Source organism: Salvelinus namaycush, chromosome 9 (assembly GCF_016432855.1).
Source record: "Salvelinus namaycush isolate Seneca chromosome 9, SaNama_1.0, whole genome shotgun sequence".
NCBI lineage: Eukaryota > Metazoa > Chordata > Actinopteri > Salmoniformes > Salmonidae > Salvelinus > Salvelinus namaycush.
Window position 1 is genome coordinate 43,612,616 of NC_052315.1, and position 18,057 is coordinate 43,630,672.

Below are 18,057 nucleotides of genomic sequence, written 5' to 3' on the forward strand. Positions count from 1 at the left end.
TTCTATAACATTTGATTGAATTACACATCCTTTCAGAGCCAATTTACCCTTACTTCCCCTTATCACTGCGACGATAGTGCTATGGTGAAGTGTGCTTGTGTGTGTTTGCACGTGTGTTTTGTGCGCTATGTGCAGGGAAGGAAGAAGTAGTCTTCCCCTTATTGGTGAGTCTCTCCGCTGAGCTGAGTCGCATAGCTCTGAGCTGCAGTGCCTGCCTGGGAAGATTACGTGTTACTGCCAGACTTTCCCTACTGCTCCTACGGGAGGCTTGAGCTGCCTTGTCCGCCCTGTAAGGATTTCCTACTACTCTGTAGAAGAGGCTTTGGGTGAGTTTATTCTCAGGTTATGTCAGTGATTCAGTTTATCCCTGCTTCTCTCTCATGTTTTTCTCTGTTTTCTTAGATGAATGTGCTATTGTGGTTGGTATACATATATTTCTGGAGTTAGACTATTCCCACAACTGTCGCCCTTTGCAGTGAAAGTATTAGATAATGATATCAAGTCACAGTATTTCATAATTGCAGGCAGGAGTCCAAAGACGATTTATGGATTGTGGGATATATTCACTCATATGTTGTGGATGTATTCACTTTAAAATTGGAATTGCTTCCATTTTTCTTGTGTGCACTCACACAGCCCTGCTCATAACTGGAAATCGCTGAGAATTACCACCCATTTTGTATCCCAGGCAGATTTGATTATAAATACGGTTAGATATGCAGTGTGCTGAGAGTGGGGTCTCCCCTTGGGGCACAGTGCTCTGGTCTATTTTAGGTTAGAAGTAAAAACAGTAACTTAGACCATGGTTTGCAGCTATAGTCTGAAGCACAGACACTCCCCTCACTGGGTGGTGGCTGGGTGCAGAAAGACAGGTGTGCCTATTGTTTTTACTCACAGCTCTCACTTGAGTGTCGGGACACACATGTTGTCTCAGGATTAGTGAGAGAGGGATTAGAGAGAGAGAGAGAGAGGTATCAATGGGTTTTTGTAACAAAGGCATTATGCTCTTATGTGACACACCAAACCGATCTAAATCTAGCATGCATCGGGCAGAAAATTGATTTGAACGTTACAAATCGCCGGTTCACAATGTTTTGTGCTATGGATCCGCTTAGTTGTCTACATACACCATAGACTTATACATCAATTACACACACACACACACACACACACACACACACACACACACACACACACACACACACACACACACACACACACACACACACACACACACACACAGTCAGCTTAGACAGATCTAGCTCAGATGCCCAGCTCATGAGCTCCATCAGCAGCAGATTTTAATTTAAAATGGGAAATGAAAGTGTTTATGCAACATATGTTAGTGCATCGAATCACATCGCACCGAATTGCATCGATTCGTTCCCCCTTTAGTTTCAAACTAAAACGTAGCGTTCCTGTGTCCTATTGTAGCCCATGTATCTAGACAGGTATCGACTCATCTTGAAATGGAAAGATGCACATCCCTAATTATACCACAAATTAGATACAGCTTTTTCAAACGTCCGTTTAAAAACAGGATATATTCCTAGAGGCATCGTGGTTGGTCGATCCTGTTATTTTCTCTCTCTCTCTCAGTGAGGTAAAGGATGTGGATACGCTGCTCTTATCTCTGATTAGAGGGAGAGTGGTTTTGTTAGATTGATACATTCCTTCATCCTCTCTGAGCCCGGTTGTATTGGTAAACATGCATTCTTGTGTATCTGTGTCGGCAAGGACAGGGAGGCGTCTTCTAAACGGAGGAGATATCTTTGGTAACACCAGCAGCACACTGGAGGCTTTAACACACAGACCCTGACCTGAGGTAAACTTGTTTTTTTTCTTGAACGGATCTTCTTCCTCTCTCCGGATGTCATGAAAGATTAAGAGGACCGAGTATTTTGGCCTATTTTCAGTTCTCTGCGCCATGGCAAGACTCCTCAGCCTTGCAATACGGTGATAGAGTTCAGTACTGGGGGGAATATTTTTCATGTGTCATTATAATTGTTTTTGTTAGATGCTAGATACATGTCTTTGATCATTTTCATTGGATCATTCTTGAGGATTTACTTATGACTGTCTTGAGCGAAATGAATGCCATGATTTCCACCAGAGTTGGTCTAAAATTCTTTGGACACAAGCGAATGCCCACGAGCTTGTTCTCCCTGCCTGCTCAATAGTAAAATATTTTGTAGTGTTGAGAAGGTTCGGGCTAGTTGCCATGGTAGCAGGTCTCCTACAGTGTAAATCAAGGACAGAGCCTCAGGTGGGATTGTGTTTATCGGAGTTCTGCATTCACTATTAACTATTGGATTCAGCTGCGAATGTTCAATATTTGCTCACTTTCCAGTTTCTACAGAATCCTGTTTGGCCTTCTACCCCAGGCTCAGAAGCTCACCTTGCAAACATCCATATTCACTTAGTCTAACTGATGTGGGCTAATGTGGTTTTAAATTGGAATCAGAAGACGGACTTTCATATAAAAGAGAAGAGTAAAGGATTTGAATTACTGTAGTCATGTGTGATATGGAAATTGCAAAAACTTTGGCTTGGTTTGGTCTTGTGCCGTCCTGTTGTGGTCAGTGTGTGTGTGTGTGTGTGTGTGTGTGTGTGTGTGTGTGTGTGTGTGTGTGTGTGTGTGTGTGTGTGTGTGTGTGTGTGTGTGTGTGTGTGTGTGTGTGTGTGTGTGTGTGTGTGTGTCAGGTTTGGGGTCAATTTAGTTTCAGTTCAGGAAATTAGATTCTACATGAAACGCTTACTGTAGTCAATCTATTAAACAATGATTGAGAATGGATGCTCTATTCTAAAATATTGAATTGCAATTTCAATTTTTAATTTCTGAATTGACTGAATTGAAACTGAATTGTGTGTGCGAGTGTGCGCGCGTGCATGTGTGTGTCTTCTTAGAGAGAACATACTCAGACTGGTTAAATAAAGGCTGTTTGTATTGGGCTCATCTCCCACGAGACTGTCATACCATGACCTGACCATGTTTACATCAGCCACAGCAACAGACAACTAAGCCCCCTCCTCCCTGGTGGAATGAAATGGCTCGAATGCTCAAACCCCAGCACTCCGTTCTGCCACCTCTGGTCTCTTCACCATCCCACCCCTGTCAGCTCAGCCCAGTTAAAGCTCTTCTCTGTCCTGGCACCCAAATGGTGGAAACAGCTCCCCCCCTGAGTCCCTTCCCATCTTCCAGAAATGTCTGAGGCCTACTTTTTCAAAGAGTGTCTTAAATTAACCAGGGATGTTCTCTTGATAAGTGTGTGAATTGGACCATTTTCTGTCCTGCTAAGCATTCAAAATGTAACGACTACTTTGGCTGTCAGGGAAAATGTATGAAGTAAAAAGTACAGATTTTTTTTTAGGAATGTAGTAAAGTAAAAGTAGTCAAAAATATAAATACTAAAGTACAGATACCCCAAAAAATTACTGAAGTAGTAAATTAAAATATTTTTACTTACATTTTTTCAGTGGTATAAAGTACTTATCTCTGAATTAACCCAGAAAGGGGCCCTTTGTGCTGCCTAACATCTTAATGTCCACATGCTTTGGCTTAGCAGGCCGCTTGCTGCTAATTTGCATGGGGATCTGTGGCGGGCCACTTTTAACGATAGGACACCAGAGTGTGTGTGTGTGTGTGTGTGTGTGTGTGTGTGTGTGTGTGTGTGAACTTCAGTCATATACAGTACTTACAGAACTATACATTGGCCGCTCTGTCGTGGATAGGGTCCGCATTTCACTGTGGGTGAAAACATGGAGGTGATTTACAGCAGAATGACTGGGTGTTTGACATGTTAATAACAACCTTCATTATTTACTATAGAGGGTTTTCCTGACTCTCTCTACAATCACTAACATAGCAACTTGATCTGGAATGTGGAGACATGATTGTAACCAAAATGTGTCATATGGCGCAAAACATGTTTGAAATGTCCCCTTTAAAGTGATTGCAGATGATGTCAAGCATGTAATCAGACGAGTTCTTAAGGCCAGCTCTAAAATTATCCACGAAACCTGGGCCGTGTTTAGAAAGTCACCCCAGCAGATCGTGGGGCTTTCCTAGTCAATCACTAGACAATTTCTTGTAAAAGCCTTGTCTGTAACTGAAGCAGAGCTATAAAAAGAGTGTAGCCCTTTCCTGAAGTGTAATGTTACCATTTTTTTTCTCAGAATTTCACAATTAATCAACATGATTTATTATTTTTACACAAAATCTGCTGTTTCTATGTCGCTTTTGTTATATGTCAGTCTTCTGTGATGTACATAAAGTGTAATATCGGGATGTAAACTCAAAATGGAATAGATTTCAACTCTATATCTGACATGATACAGGTGTCTTCTTTTTTTAAGCCCATAACCATGTGTGTGAGGTGGATACTTTTGTTTCAAAGTAGATTTGTTTAAGACTACCAAGAAACACTCTGTGTGACCCTGATTTAGCCCACTACGGTAAAATGTACAATGTACACTGAGTATACCAAACATTAGGAACACCTTCCTAATATTGAGTTTCACCCTTCCCTTTTGCCCTCAGAACAGCCTCAGTTAGTTGGGGAATGGACTCTACAAGGTGCCGAAAGCGTTCCACAGGGATGCTGGCCCATGTTGACTCCAATGCTTCCCACAGTTACGCCATGTTGGCTGGATGTCCTTTGGGTGGTGGACCATTCCTGATACACATGAAAAAAGAATGAGCGTGAAAAACCCAGCAGCTTTGCAGTTCTTGACACACTCATACCGGTGCTCATGGCACCTTCTACCATACCCCTTTCAAAGGCACTTAAATCACCCTCTGAATGGCACACATACAAAAATCCTTTCTCTAACCTGTTTTCCTCCCCTGATTTGAAGTGGATTTAACAAGTGACATCAAGTAAACAGGGGACTTAAGGGGTCATGAGCTCTAGAGAGTTACGTTTCAAATACTGTTAGGGCTCTGTATATGTACACATTCAACTATGTGACACCATTTCATACACATACACAGAATGCCACTGAAGTTCCTTCCTTGTTACGATGAGCAAATCATACTTTTGTGAATTGAAGGGATTCTATTAAAAAAAATTAAAAGGCTGTTACTTTTTGAGGGACTGTGATTGATTTTAGAGATTGAGGAGATTGAGTGTACTACCGCATTTCCGTCGCATTTCAATGTTCCGTCGAACTAGGATGGAATTTCACTTCCATGATCTTTCGGTGAACTCGTCGTCGTTTTCTCTGTAGAGTTACCATGGAGAAAACATTGTTTGCATCAGAAATTGCTTGCATCATCACATGCAGTAATGCAGGCTCTGCAGCACTAGGAATAGACAGCCTCTCAGAGACAATGAACAATGTTACACATTGATTATACTGTATAGCTGCTGAGTGAAGGGTTGTGTGAGTGCTCACTCAACCGACACATGTGAGTTACTTCTTATACCTCAGTGGAGTTAAGTCATGTTTTTACATGACTGCGCTTAATGGAGACTTCCCAGAATGATGAAGCTCTTTGTGGAAACTCTCTATAAAGTAACAGTGCCATGTAGTGTTACCTTAATAGGGATGGCTGTGCAATTGTAGAGACTTGACTGTGGAGTGTTTCTGACTATAGACTTGGTGTAAACAGTCCGACAGTATTAGTTAAACACACTGGAGTGAAGATGGACCATCTGCCACACCCTGATCTGTTTCACCTGTCTTTGTGCTTGTCTCCACCCCCCTCCAGGTGTCGCCCATCTTCCCCTTTATCCCCTGTGCATTTATATCTGTGTTCTCTGTTTCTCTGTGGCCAGTTCCACTTGTCTCGTTAAGCCTACCAGCGTGTTTTTTTGTACTCCTGTTTCCTTAAGCGCCTGTTTTCTATTTTTCCCAGTTTTGATCATTCTGCCCGCACGTGGCATGTCTGCCGTTCTGTACCTTACGGTCTCTGCCCTGGACTACCTACCTCTGCCTGCCCTTTCCTTTGCCTGCCCCCTGTTTATATAATAAACGTCCGTTATTCGAACTGTCTGCATCTGGGTCTTCTCCTGAGCCGTGATACCATCTGTTAGCAGATGGTTAGACCAGGCTCAGTGCTGTTGACAATCATCTGGGTCATTAGCATGATAATGAACAACATGGAGACTTTAATGTTCAGCCATGGGCAGAGGTGAAAGTAGATTTCATTTCTTCCCGGTACAGGACCTCATATGCTTGCGCGTACACCAAAAAATGTTATGGGTCTAATCATAGAATAACATAGAATCCCTATTCCTTCAATAAGGATATCTGTGGGCCTAGTCAGTAAAGATTTATCATGTAACTTTTAAAATGTATGACCTTCTATTGTGGCATAAACACAAGCGGTCATGATGTTGTCATCTGATTGTCAAACAATAACTTCAACGTTCTCCTTTACTAAGCTACCAGCTCCCGTTCATCTACTGGCATCATATTCCAGCCTCCGAACACAGTGGTGAATGCTAATAGACATCTGCTATACAAAACACCACACAGTGTAATTAGGCCAGTATTTATGCCTCCACTGCTGTTCGCGCGCGTCTGTGTCAGCCACTCATCTCCGCCATGGCAGTGTTCTCCTTGAACCACATCGCATTGTTTTCGAGTTCATTCGCACATTTTCCATGCCTCTGACATGCGCTAATGATAAATAGTGGTGTTGTAGCCTACACTTTTCTTGACATTTTGTTTTAATTATTGTGATAGGCTGGTGATTTACTGGTACGGCATACCCCCACTATTTATTTTGCCGGGACGGTGTACCAGACCGGCTTACTTTCCCCCCTGGCCATTGGCCAAATGAATAGTAGAAGATGGAGGAAGATGTAGTGTATTACACCCACTGCAAGCCAGTGGCAGTGGGTGGGTGATATTCTGTGAGTGGTATATGTTCTGTCTGTGGTGCAACATGGATGTGAATCACAAAAAACAGGATATATGGTATGGAAGTGAGGAGGTCCTCTTTCAAAATAAGTACAACAGAGGCATGGTAAACGTCATATGATCCCAGCTCTGTCACCCCGCAGCCAACTGAGTGTTGTCGAGAATCTCACCATTCCTCTTTGCGCTCTCTCTCTTTCAGCTCTAAGCAGCAGCCCCCACAGTGCAAGGGTCAGTCGGACAGGTCTGTGTGGGAAGAGTCCCAGTGAGAAGAGCAGGGGGGGTGTCAATGGAAGAAGTTCGGACAGCAGGCCCTCACTGCAGCCCAAACCACAAGGTACAGATAATATTACTGTCTAATATTACTGTGTAATTTACAGATAATATTACTGGTCATCTCTACTGCCTCTGATCTGGCGGACTCAATAAACACAAACGCTTAATTTGTAAATTATGTCTGAGTGTTGGAGTGTTTTATCCATAACTTTTTTTTTTTATCTAAAATTGTGCCATCTGGTTTGCTTAATATAAGGAATTAGAAATGATTTATACTTTCACTTTTGACACTTAAGCATATTTAAAACCAAATACTTTTAGACTTTTACTCAAGTAATATTTTACTGGGTGACTTTCACTTTTACTTGAGTCATTGTCTATTAAGGTATCTTTACTTTTACTCAAGTATGACAATTGGTTACTTTTTCCACCACTGCTCAAAACATGTACGACAAAACAGCTCATGCCACAAGGAAGAGCCAGTTATGTAACCAGACACAGTGTGTGACACAGTGGTGAAACCTTGCCTTTAATGGTGTTGCATTCCTCTTTTATTTGAACACAGTGAATCATTCTCCAGAGATAAAAAGGAAGGCCCTAACCCATTACAACAGTTCATTGACCATCCCCTCTATGGGTTATAGAATAGTTCATGCCATTAAGAGGATTCTGCTAGTCCACAGAATGGCTATATTTCAATCTAATTCTGGATGATGAATGTTATGCCTAAAGTAGCCGTATTTTGCAGGCTTATAGGCATTGGTCGCAGACACTCTGGGAATGAGACTAGCCTTTAGTAACCACCTTGTGTTGGAAGAACACCAAACTCCACAAAAGACAGTCAACATTCCGTAAAATGCTGGTGGAGGCTCATGTATAGTCACAGAAAGGCTCCTAGAGTGGCCATGCCAACATGACCTCCGACCTCTCTAGCCCTGACCACTGACCTTTTCAAATCATCCCTTCAGTGCCTCCGAAGCCAGCCCACCTCCAGAGCCCGGTGACGAAGTCCGCCGCCCACCCGCCAGGGCGTGTGGAGAGAGCACTCCTCAGAGCCACCATGGAGGAGAGAAGAGGAGGGGCGATGGTGGCGAAGAGCCGGGAGAAACCCTCCAAAGTCTTGAACCTCATCAACCACTTCGAGGAGAACAGGTAGAGGAGGGGGGGAAAAGTAGAGTACAGACTGAGAAAAGTATAAATTAGACCCTATCTGAGATACAGCGCTAACTCAAATGTGTGTGAAAATATTGCTTGTGTGTGTCTTGCTTTTGTGAATTTTGAGAGATTGTACTAACTGCTGAGAGAGCGAGCGAGAGAGAGCGAGAGAGAGAGAGAGATTTGACATGGGTACTTCCATTTACTAAAATAAATACCTTGTCCAGGCAGACATGAGTGTAGTAATCAAGTGTGACGTTAATAAACCTTGCATGCAAAAGTTTCCTAATATCTCCTACTATTTACAAGATGAACTAAAAAGCAGAAGTCACTTTCAGCCCGGTTCATTGATATTTCTTCAGAGGAACGCTTTAGACAGAGAGAGCACTAGAGATCAGCTTGTGTATCACAAGCCAAAGCATTAGTGGAGGATGAAAAGAGATTTGGACAAAGCGGAAAATCTGCTCCCTCAGTTGCGGGAGAGAGCTCACTGCTGTAGGATGAAGTCTGGACGAAAGAGGTAGGATTTTATAACACAAAGTTTCTCATGTTTTGATTCCTGTCTCAGATGATGTTATATTGTGTCCTCAAGGGTTTGGCTGTGTGTCAAAAGGTTTGGCTGTGTGAATCAGTCTATTGTTTTGTCAGAGATTAATAAGTTACCACAAGGCCAAGGCCGAGCATTTTCTCTATAGCAACACAGCCAGTCTCAGAATGACATAAGTTGGGATTTCATTTAACACTTGTTGCTAATTGAATACAAGTATTTTAGTTATCTATTGTGCCATCTGTTTTCCTATGACTTTAAGACGTTTCTGTTGTCATTCCCGCTTGGTTACAAGTCTGAGTGGTGATTTTAACAAAATGCGAGGAGGCCCATTGGCGAGAGACTGAGAGGGAGAAACAATGGTGCCCTTGTGTGAACCACTCATACAGTGGAGTCCAACAGCATTACCCGCTCAGTCCATTATTGCCGACCCAGGCCTCTACACACCAACTCAGGTCTCTGGAGCTACAGACTCACCCTCCGAGTGCATTTGGTTTAGTTTGGCAGAAGAAGGCAGCCTCTAAGGAATAGAATTAGCCTAGTAATAATCTGCTTCACATGCTGTGTTTCTTAGTAGAGGGAACCTGGAAACGCAGCAGATGATGCTATTAATGTAGCAATACAGTCTACCTCTAAATGCTATCATTATACGGCTGTATACATTTTTTAATACTGAGGCGCATTAACGTGATTCAGCCTTTCTGTAAACTTCTTGGAAAGTTAACAGATCGTTTCTATCTATCAAAGATTAAAGCCAAGTTTACGAGGAGGATTTGTGAAACATATTGCCTCAGTGTTTTGCGCAAGTGTTTCCATGGCCTACACTAACCAACCACAACAGTCCTCTGTGCTTTGTATAGACTAGTGGGGCAGCTGTTTGTTCACCCGCACCCGCCTGCGAACGCTAAAACAAATCCGCAACCTCACGACTATATGTGAGACAAAGTGAAAATCTGAGGCTCGCACCTGACCCTAACCTGCTAATATAGAAAATGTGCTGTAAACTCCAGTCAGAGACAACGTAAAGATTTTCTGACAGGGGGTGCAGGATCTTTTGTTGTTGCCTGATATAGATATTTCTGATAAGATTTCAGTTCGGCTTGGATGCATATTTTATGTGGTTGAAATACTATCAGTTTTTCTGATGCTGATAAAGACAGCACCTCTACAGAAGGTATGAAACTACGCATTGGCATTCTCTCAAGATGCTGAAAGAAATCAATCATATTTCTCCACTCCTGTTCCAAAGTCACATTTCTTCTTACATTTGATGTATAATTTCACTGCAAGAAATACTTAAGTCTGCAGGAGTTAATATTACTGCTATGTGAGATGTTCTAGACCTACAGTCAGTGTCCACATTTCACTTTCCATTTGAAGTCCCCATCCTGTGACTGTCAAATTTGTATCGCCTCACAACAGTGTGTGTTCGAGACCACCTTGGGACCGAGTCAAGGAGCAAGTTTGTCAGAACAGTTTACTACCTTTAAAGGGACCCAGCCATCTCCCCACATGGGTGTAATAACTCTACCCACGAGTATGTTTCTGGGCATGACCTTTGACCTGGTAGGCTCGACTATTACAGTGCTGCCTGGAGACAATGCCACATTTTTAAGAAGTTTACCCCAAACTAAGTGTTCAGTCTTGAGCGAAAGAGTCACAGCTTTAGTGAGCTTCACTGTCCCAATCTTGCCATCGACTTGCTGTCCCTTCCATCTTGTGACACTTGTCATCATCTGCAGAAACTGCTCGCCCTCTGGTGAGTGGGTCTGGCCATCCATGTTGTTGACGAGCTTCCAGTATTCATCAGTGCCTTTCATCTCATGCAATAGATGCTTAATGACATTCGATCCCAGGATGAGATCATCCCGCTGTCCAGGAACAACTAGGGTGGGCACTTTAACATCAATCCCATAGATTTGCATCTCCAAGTCATAGAAACACTTTGTTGAGGTCTTCTTCCCCCCACACCCCACTAACACTAACTCTGTAGGAGGCTGATAATGCTGAGGAAGGGCACCTGCTTCCAAAAGTCTCTGCTCCGCATGTTCACTCAATGTACAGGCCATAGACCCAGTGTCAAGCATGCCCTTAAGCTGCACTTTCCCATGTACAAACATAGAGGTGTAAAACAAATCTGAAAAAGCCTCAACCTCTTGTGAACCTAACATAACAATTTTCTCTCCTTCTTTCGCATCAGAGCACAAAATCTCATACGTTTTCTCGAGATTATCAGATTCTTTCTTGGGGGCAGACAGTTGAACACCCACATTTCCCCCCTTCACCTGTGGGCGTGTCAGTTTAACGGTTGCTGCTGTGGTGGTGAGTTTCTCTGCTGTTGTGGTGGGAGTCTCTCACCACCGGGATTGGCATAGCGTTCCCCCTGTTTTGGACAATTTGACTTCCAATGATCTGGGGAAAAGCACCAGAGGCACAGGTTCTCATGTCTACAGTGCATCACAGTGGAGTGATCTGCTGAGCCACAAACCCTGCATTCCCTACGCCTGAAGGGCTGGGCGGGGAAAGATGATGCCTTGGCCTGTGTCTGTGAAACCATAACGGGTGGTATGCTCTTCTCTAAGGTATGTTCAAGCAGGTGAATGAGTCTCTCGATACTTGCACTCTGCCCATCTTGTTTGGCGCTTGATGTGAGAGAAGTGTCACCGCACGCACCAGCATTGACCCTGCTTTCTAACGGAGTTATCTGGGGATGTACTGTTACTTGTTTTGAGGATACAGTGGTAGATTAACACATGGTGGCCTTCCTGTGGCGTTCATGTTCATAGATTCTCTCCTGTACTTCACTCACAGTCCATTTCTCAGCAGACTTGTATTGGAATACTGCTGCCAGTTTGGGATCAGGGCAGTATGTTACAAACATCCTAACGACATCGGAGTTGGAGCTGTCAATCTTCTTACCTTGTCTCTTAAGGCCCTCGTCAGCGACATCTACGGCCTTGTTCAATCGAACCCAATACTCCATAACAGCCTCTCCGGGTACAGGTTTAGTATTGTAAAAATCAGCCAAAGGCATGCATGAATAGGCCAATTCGCTGAAATTCTGTTTCAGAATGTCAAATACAATCTCTGGCTTCTCTGTAGGATCAACAGTTGTCTCATTGCGTAAATGTATCTTTACCATGTCTCTTGCTTTGCCAGATAATCTACTAATCATCTCATCTGATTGTTCCCCAACAGGACATCCCTTCGTCCTCAAGTATATTCTCATCAACTCCTCCCATTCATGAATGGAGCATTTGTCTGTACGATCTCCTCTATATGTAGGAGGTTCCTTTATGTCTGATTGCATAATGAACTTAATTTTACTGAGGTCTACAAATCCTACTGACTCTGAATGATGATCACTTATCTTCTCTGTACTTACTGGTGGCTCATAAGTACTGGACCTGCCACTCTGTAGTTCTTCCCTAATGGAGCTCCCTATTTCCCAGGCTAGCTGAGGGACCAGCTCAGCTAGACCATCTACAGGGGCGTTTGGATTAACACTAGATGAAGGGCTTCCATCCACATTTTTTGTGGAGCAAAACATGGGGGAACCTCCTGCACCTACAGGCTTTACAGGGGTTTGATCAGAGTATGAGAAAAACCTCCCCCTCCCAGCAGTGAATTTGGGTTCATCGCCATTATAAGATGCCATGCCACTAAACCACTAATGTTACGTTAAAATGCCTATTGATGAACACACTTCTATGTTAGTTAACTATAAACAGCGCTCTCAATACATCGTTGTCAGAAAAAAAATTTACAGGAAAGAAAAGACTGCAGTTCCGCTTTTTGCCACAAGGCGGCAAGAGTACCTCAATGATGTAATTAGTCACTAGAGCAGCAGCGCCGCGGTGATTGAGCTGACGTCGATCAAGGATGAATCCGGGTCTAGAAGGCACCAATGTAACCGGTGCTGTACTGCACCGCTGTAACTCTGCGTTGTGTGTGGTTGATTGAGACTATAGACGTGGACTTTGGAGATCAGATAGTTTTAATCAAGCAGAATTCACTCTCTGTATCTTGCATCTGCATCCAAAAGAAAATAAAACATTTGTAGAGCACATATGTTCTGCGAATCGTCGCCTCTTTCTCTCATAGTGCATCAAAATGATTTGAGCACGCAGGGCAAAACGTAAGTACACACTCCCCTACTCCCAGGATGCAGGCATGCATAATAACAAATCAACATGACATTAATATATGAACCTGGTGAAATTCACATAGTACTTTAACAACTGTTACACACTAATGCCAGATATCCTCAAATAATGAACGAAAAACCTCAGTGTAGCCTATAGATATAAATTGCATCATAATTATACATTTGTGAATTCTTAAAGATATTGTTTTCTCTTTACTCAACCCACTTTATTCAACCACAGTATGTCATGACCCAAACTCCGCCAGATTGAACCACGGGGACTGCAGGTTATGAGTCAACCTGCATATCACTAGTATAGACACAGTGAGGGTGTGACATTGTATTAAAGCATAGAGATTAATGACTCATCTGTACAGTGTACGTCAACCTCTGTTGTTCCTCTATTTATACACTCTTCCTGTTTCTACCGACACTGACATTGTACCCTGTGTGTGTGTGTGTACAGGGTTCAGACCTGTGCAGTAGGCTTGTGACACGTACTTCCTGTAGTAGGTGTTTGTTGTTCCTGTCTTCGTGCAGTGGAATCAGATGGTTTAGCTAGACTAGTGCACCCATTGAAACATGGTTTAGTCTCACTGATCTACCACAGGAAAGAACATGGGTACGATTCCAAATGGGTTTTAAAAGTGTTTTAAAGTAGTTCTGGACCTGCACTGTTTGATCATTAGTCCATGTCCCTGCTGGACAGTGAAGACTAAGGGGACTGGAAGGGAAGTGCTGTTTGAGGGCAGGTGGGTCATAGACAGGGAAACAGCTGGACGAACTGCAGGATACAGTACTGCTGGATGGAGGTGTGTGTGTGTGTGTGTGTGTGTGTGTGTGTGTGTGTGTGTGTGTGTGTGTGTGTGTGTGTGTGTGTGTGTGTGTGTGTGTGTGTGTGTGTGTGTGTGTGTGTACACGTATGGACGTGTGTACTAGTGATGTGTGGATTGACTCATGAAGAAAAAACAAAAGCTTAAAAAAATCCATAAATGTATCATTCTTGTGCAATTTATATTTATAGGCTGCATTGAGGTTTTTCTTTCATGATTTGAGGCTATCTGGCATTAGAGTGTAAGCCTAAGCTTTAGGGCACCGTCCACTCACCAAATGCTTTAGGGAATGGACATAAAATTACAATATTAAGAAGACAGAGAACGGAGGGCCAGAAAAGTAATGTTTTGGAAAGATTTGGTGAAGTGGTTGAAGAGGATGATGGTTGTGAGGCGATACAAATTCAACAGTCACAAGACGGGGACTTCAAAAGGAAACTGAAATCTGAACACTGACTGTAGCCTCTCACAGAGTGTTTCTTGGTAGTCTTAAACAAATCTTTGAAAACAAAAGTATACACCTCACACACATGGTTATGGGCTTAAAAAAATATGACCCCTGTGCCATGTCAGATATAGAGTTGAAATGGATTCCATTTTGAGTTTGCATCCCAATATTTCATCACAGAAGACTGAAAAATATTGATAACATTCCATCCATGAGGCCACTAGGTCATTTGATTACAGGAAAGGGCTACTATTAACTTCTGCAGAATAAAAAATGTCTTGCAGTAAAATAATACACCAAATGTAGGCTACATTTTTACTCGGGAACAGGAGTGGAGAAATAGGACTTATTTCTGTCAGCATCTTGGGAGAATGGGAATGTGCAGTTAGATACCATCTGTAGAGGTGCTGTCTTTATCAGCATCAGAAAAACTGATTAGTATTTCAGCCACATAAAATATGCATCCAAGCCGAACTGAAATCTTATCAGAAACGTTTTGGGTCGTTTTCACAGCTTTCTATTTCCTTAAATTGATGTCCCTTGACAATTTGGAACAGAAAATCTTTCCAGTTTTTTGGGGGGGTTATTGGATTTTATCCCCTGTCCCTAAACGTCTTTGCTCCGCGAAAGAAGCAGAGATGACAGAGAACTTGACCGATGTCAACTAGATTGAAGCATTCATTCTACCGATTTCTGACACTATTCTGGCGAGTAAGGGTTTATTTAGTCTTTAGGGCAACATATAATGACAGAAGAGAAGCTGCGTGTATCTAAATATAGACAAGTTGAATACCAAAATGTCTGAAATTATAAGCAGAAGCATATCTAAAACAGGCAAAACATGATCCTGCACCCCCTGTCAAAAAATTGTTTAGCCGTCTCTGACTGTAGCCTACAGCACATTTTCTATATTAGGGTCGGGTGCGGGCCTCCGATTTTCACTTTATCACATATAGTCGGTTGCAGATTAGCAATTGCGGTGAACAAGAACCTCACCCGCGCACCACAAATGTGTGTGCATGTGCATTCAGAAGTAGGGCAGCAGGCTATCTCTAGGGAGTGGGGCTCTACCTCTCCAGTCTTCCTCTCCACTCCACTATCCTCCTCCTCCCCCCTCTTTTCCTCCCCTCCTCCTCTGCCCTACGCACTCACACTTCCTCTGCACAGCTCACAGCAGCCCCAGAAGACAAGAGGAAGTTTTTGCATCTCAACTGATTTATTTTTTACCCTTGTACATACTCCGGTGCTGTCTTGCAGCCTCAGTCACTCTCACAGCACTCACTAGTTAGTATACCGCAGGCTTAACAGCCACTGAACGTGCTCTCCCGCTCACTCTTTTATTCTCATCTCCTGTCTTCTCCTGTCTTCTTTGGCTTTAAGTCTTTATCAGCGGTGGTCTCTGACTTCCTCCTGTTCTCTTCCTCTGCTCTCACAGCCAGTCAGAAACCAAGGAGGGCTCACCACTCAAGCAGCTCAGCAAGTCGCCCCTCTGCAGTCCGGCTCACCGGGTCAACCAGAGACAGTCAGAGTCCGAGCAGCAGGACAACAACTCGGTGGATTCAGGCTCTGTCCCGAGAACGCAGCGGGATGCCCACAAACAGGCAACTAACGGGATGCTAACCCAAATGGACAGAGACAGGGAGAGTGGGTCCCCCCTGAGGAAAGACACTGCCCTGGAGAATGGGGACATGGGGGACGGGAGCATGGGCATCACTCCCCTCCTCCACACACAAAGACCCATACTGGGGAGGACAGTGGACCTACAGGAGGAGACCACCAACATGAACAAAGGAAGCAAGGAGGAGGGCATTGTGGAGGAGAAGGTACCGGTAAGTGTCTGTAACTCTGTTACTATAAAGCTCTTACACTGAGCAACCATAGAGCTCATGTGAGTAGTGTTGGTGTTAAGGCAAGTGTTTAACCTGGCATCACAGTGTCACATTAATTTATATCCCTGTGTCAGATGTCTCAGGGCCTGTGCCCATTAGAGCCATGTGCTCTCTCATCTGACTGACTTCACAGTCTACTGAAACCTCACAGCTCCTTTACTGCGCGACACATCAGACCAGATATAGCCCCTTCTGCCATGCCAGAGTAGCCTGCTAGCCTTTGTCTCAGCAGTGTGTCTGGTTTCTATTGACTGAGTCTACTGGTCATTTCCATCTAGAAGGATCCATGAGCACCAACACGTGAAGTTTATAGGAGCATGTCAAATCTGGTGTCAAATGAATATACATATTTCAACTATTTTATATCCTAAATATTAGGAATAAGCAAAGGCTTTGATTTCTGGTCAAACAGATGGAAAGGGGTCTTAGACAACATCTACCTGAAATACATCAAAACACCATAATGTTGAAGTAAAGGCCAACTAATACCAACACTTACAGTAGCAGTCAAAAGTTTGGACACACCTACTCATTCAAGGGTTTTTCTTTATTTTTACTATTTTATACATTGTAGAATAATAATGAAGACATCAAAACTATGAAATAACACATATGGAATCAAGTAGAAACCAAAAAAGTGTTAAACAAATCAAAATATTTTTTATATTTGAGATTCTTTAAAGTAGCCACCCTTTGCCTTGATGACAGCTTTGCACACTCTTGGCATTCTCTCAACCAGCTTCATGAGGAATGCTTTTCCAACAGTCTTGAAGGAGTTCCCACATATAATGAGCACTTGTTGGCTGCTTTTCCTTTACTCTGCAGTCCAACTCATCCCAAACCATCTCAATTGGGTTGAGGTCGAGTGATTGTGGAGGCCAGGCTATCTGATGCAGCACTCCATCACTCTCCTTGGTCAAATAGCCCTTACACAGCCTGGAGGTGTGTTTTGGGTCATTGTCGTGTTGAAAAACTAATGATAGTCCCACTAAGGAAGGAAGATAATGAAAGTTCACAGAAGTAACAAGTAAAGGTAGACCTACCAATTAGTTCTAGTGTTTCTACTGATATCAATTTGGTTTATGAATGATTAAGTGATTTTTTAAAAATCTAACGGTATTGGTGCAATTGAATTGCCGTCGTTTTTTCCTGCGGTCCCAACTGGCTTTAATTTCAATGGTACAGTAGAGCACAGTAGAGTACTGTACAGTAAAGTAAAAAAAGTTGAGTAGAGTATAGTTCAGTACAGTACACAGTAAAGCACACTAGAGTCGAGTACACTATAATGTACTGTATTGGGTGGCATGTAGCCTAGTGGTTAGAGCGTTGGACTTGTAACCGAAAGGTTGCAAGATCGAATCCCCGAGCTGACAAGGTAAAAATCTGTCGTTCTGCCCCTGAACAAGGCAGTTAATAACCCACTGTTCCTAGACCAGCATTTAAAATAAGAATTTGTTCTTAACAGACTTGCCTAGTTAAATAAAGGTTAAATAAAAAAATGAATTGTACTGTACCATAATGAACTCTTCTCTACTGTACTTAACTAGAATGTTCTGTCCTGTACTCTACTTTACTGTGCTGTACTTTGATGTCTGAACTTGTAGAACATAGACATCTATGATTGGTTCAGATTTGGTCCGGACCAACTGAATTTGGTCATGTTTGGGGGAGAAGCTCATTAAAATAATAGCCAGTGTGTAAAATAATAAATACACAAATATTCAAAGGAGGATATTGCATAATTCTACCTTTGTGTGCCTATTTAGGATACATCACCAGGAATAGAATGACATTCATACCCATAATTATGTATTTCTGTGTAGTACAGGTCAGAGACCCATGCTGAAATTCTGTTAACGCAATTCTGTTACCAGGTGTAAATCCACTTCACAAAC

The 18,057-nt window shown here is 42.9% G+C and overlaps 1 protein-coding gene across 2 annotated transcripts in view; it reads left to right on the forward strand.

Moving 5' to 3' along the window:
* Positions 1–18,057, forward strand: part of fgd4a (FYVE, RhoGEF and PH domain containing 4a) — a 60,806-nt gene that overhangs the window by 25,257 nt on the left and 17,492 nt on the right. Inside the window, exons 1-4 of one of the 2 annotated variants that reach the window (XM_039001487.1) lie at positions 1,686–1,825; positions 7,070–7,204; positions 8,112–8,295; positions 15,709–16,102. In XM_039001487.1, the coding sequence (XP_038857415.1) occupies positions 8,204–8,295; positions 15,709–16,102 (486 nt within the window). In that variant the 5' untranslated portion in view covers positions 1,686–1,825; positions 7,070–7,204; positions 8,112–8,203. Of the gene's footprint in view, positions 1–1,685; positions 1,826–7,069; positions 7,205–8,111; positions 8,296–15,708; positions 16,103–18,057 lie in introns of those variants that run through there. The other variant, XM_039001486.1, reaches the window with a different exon arrangement.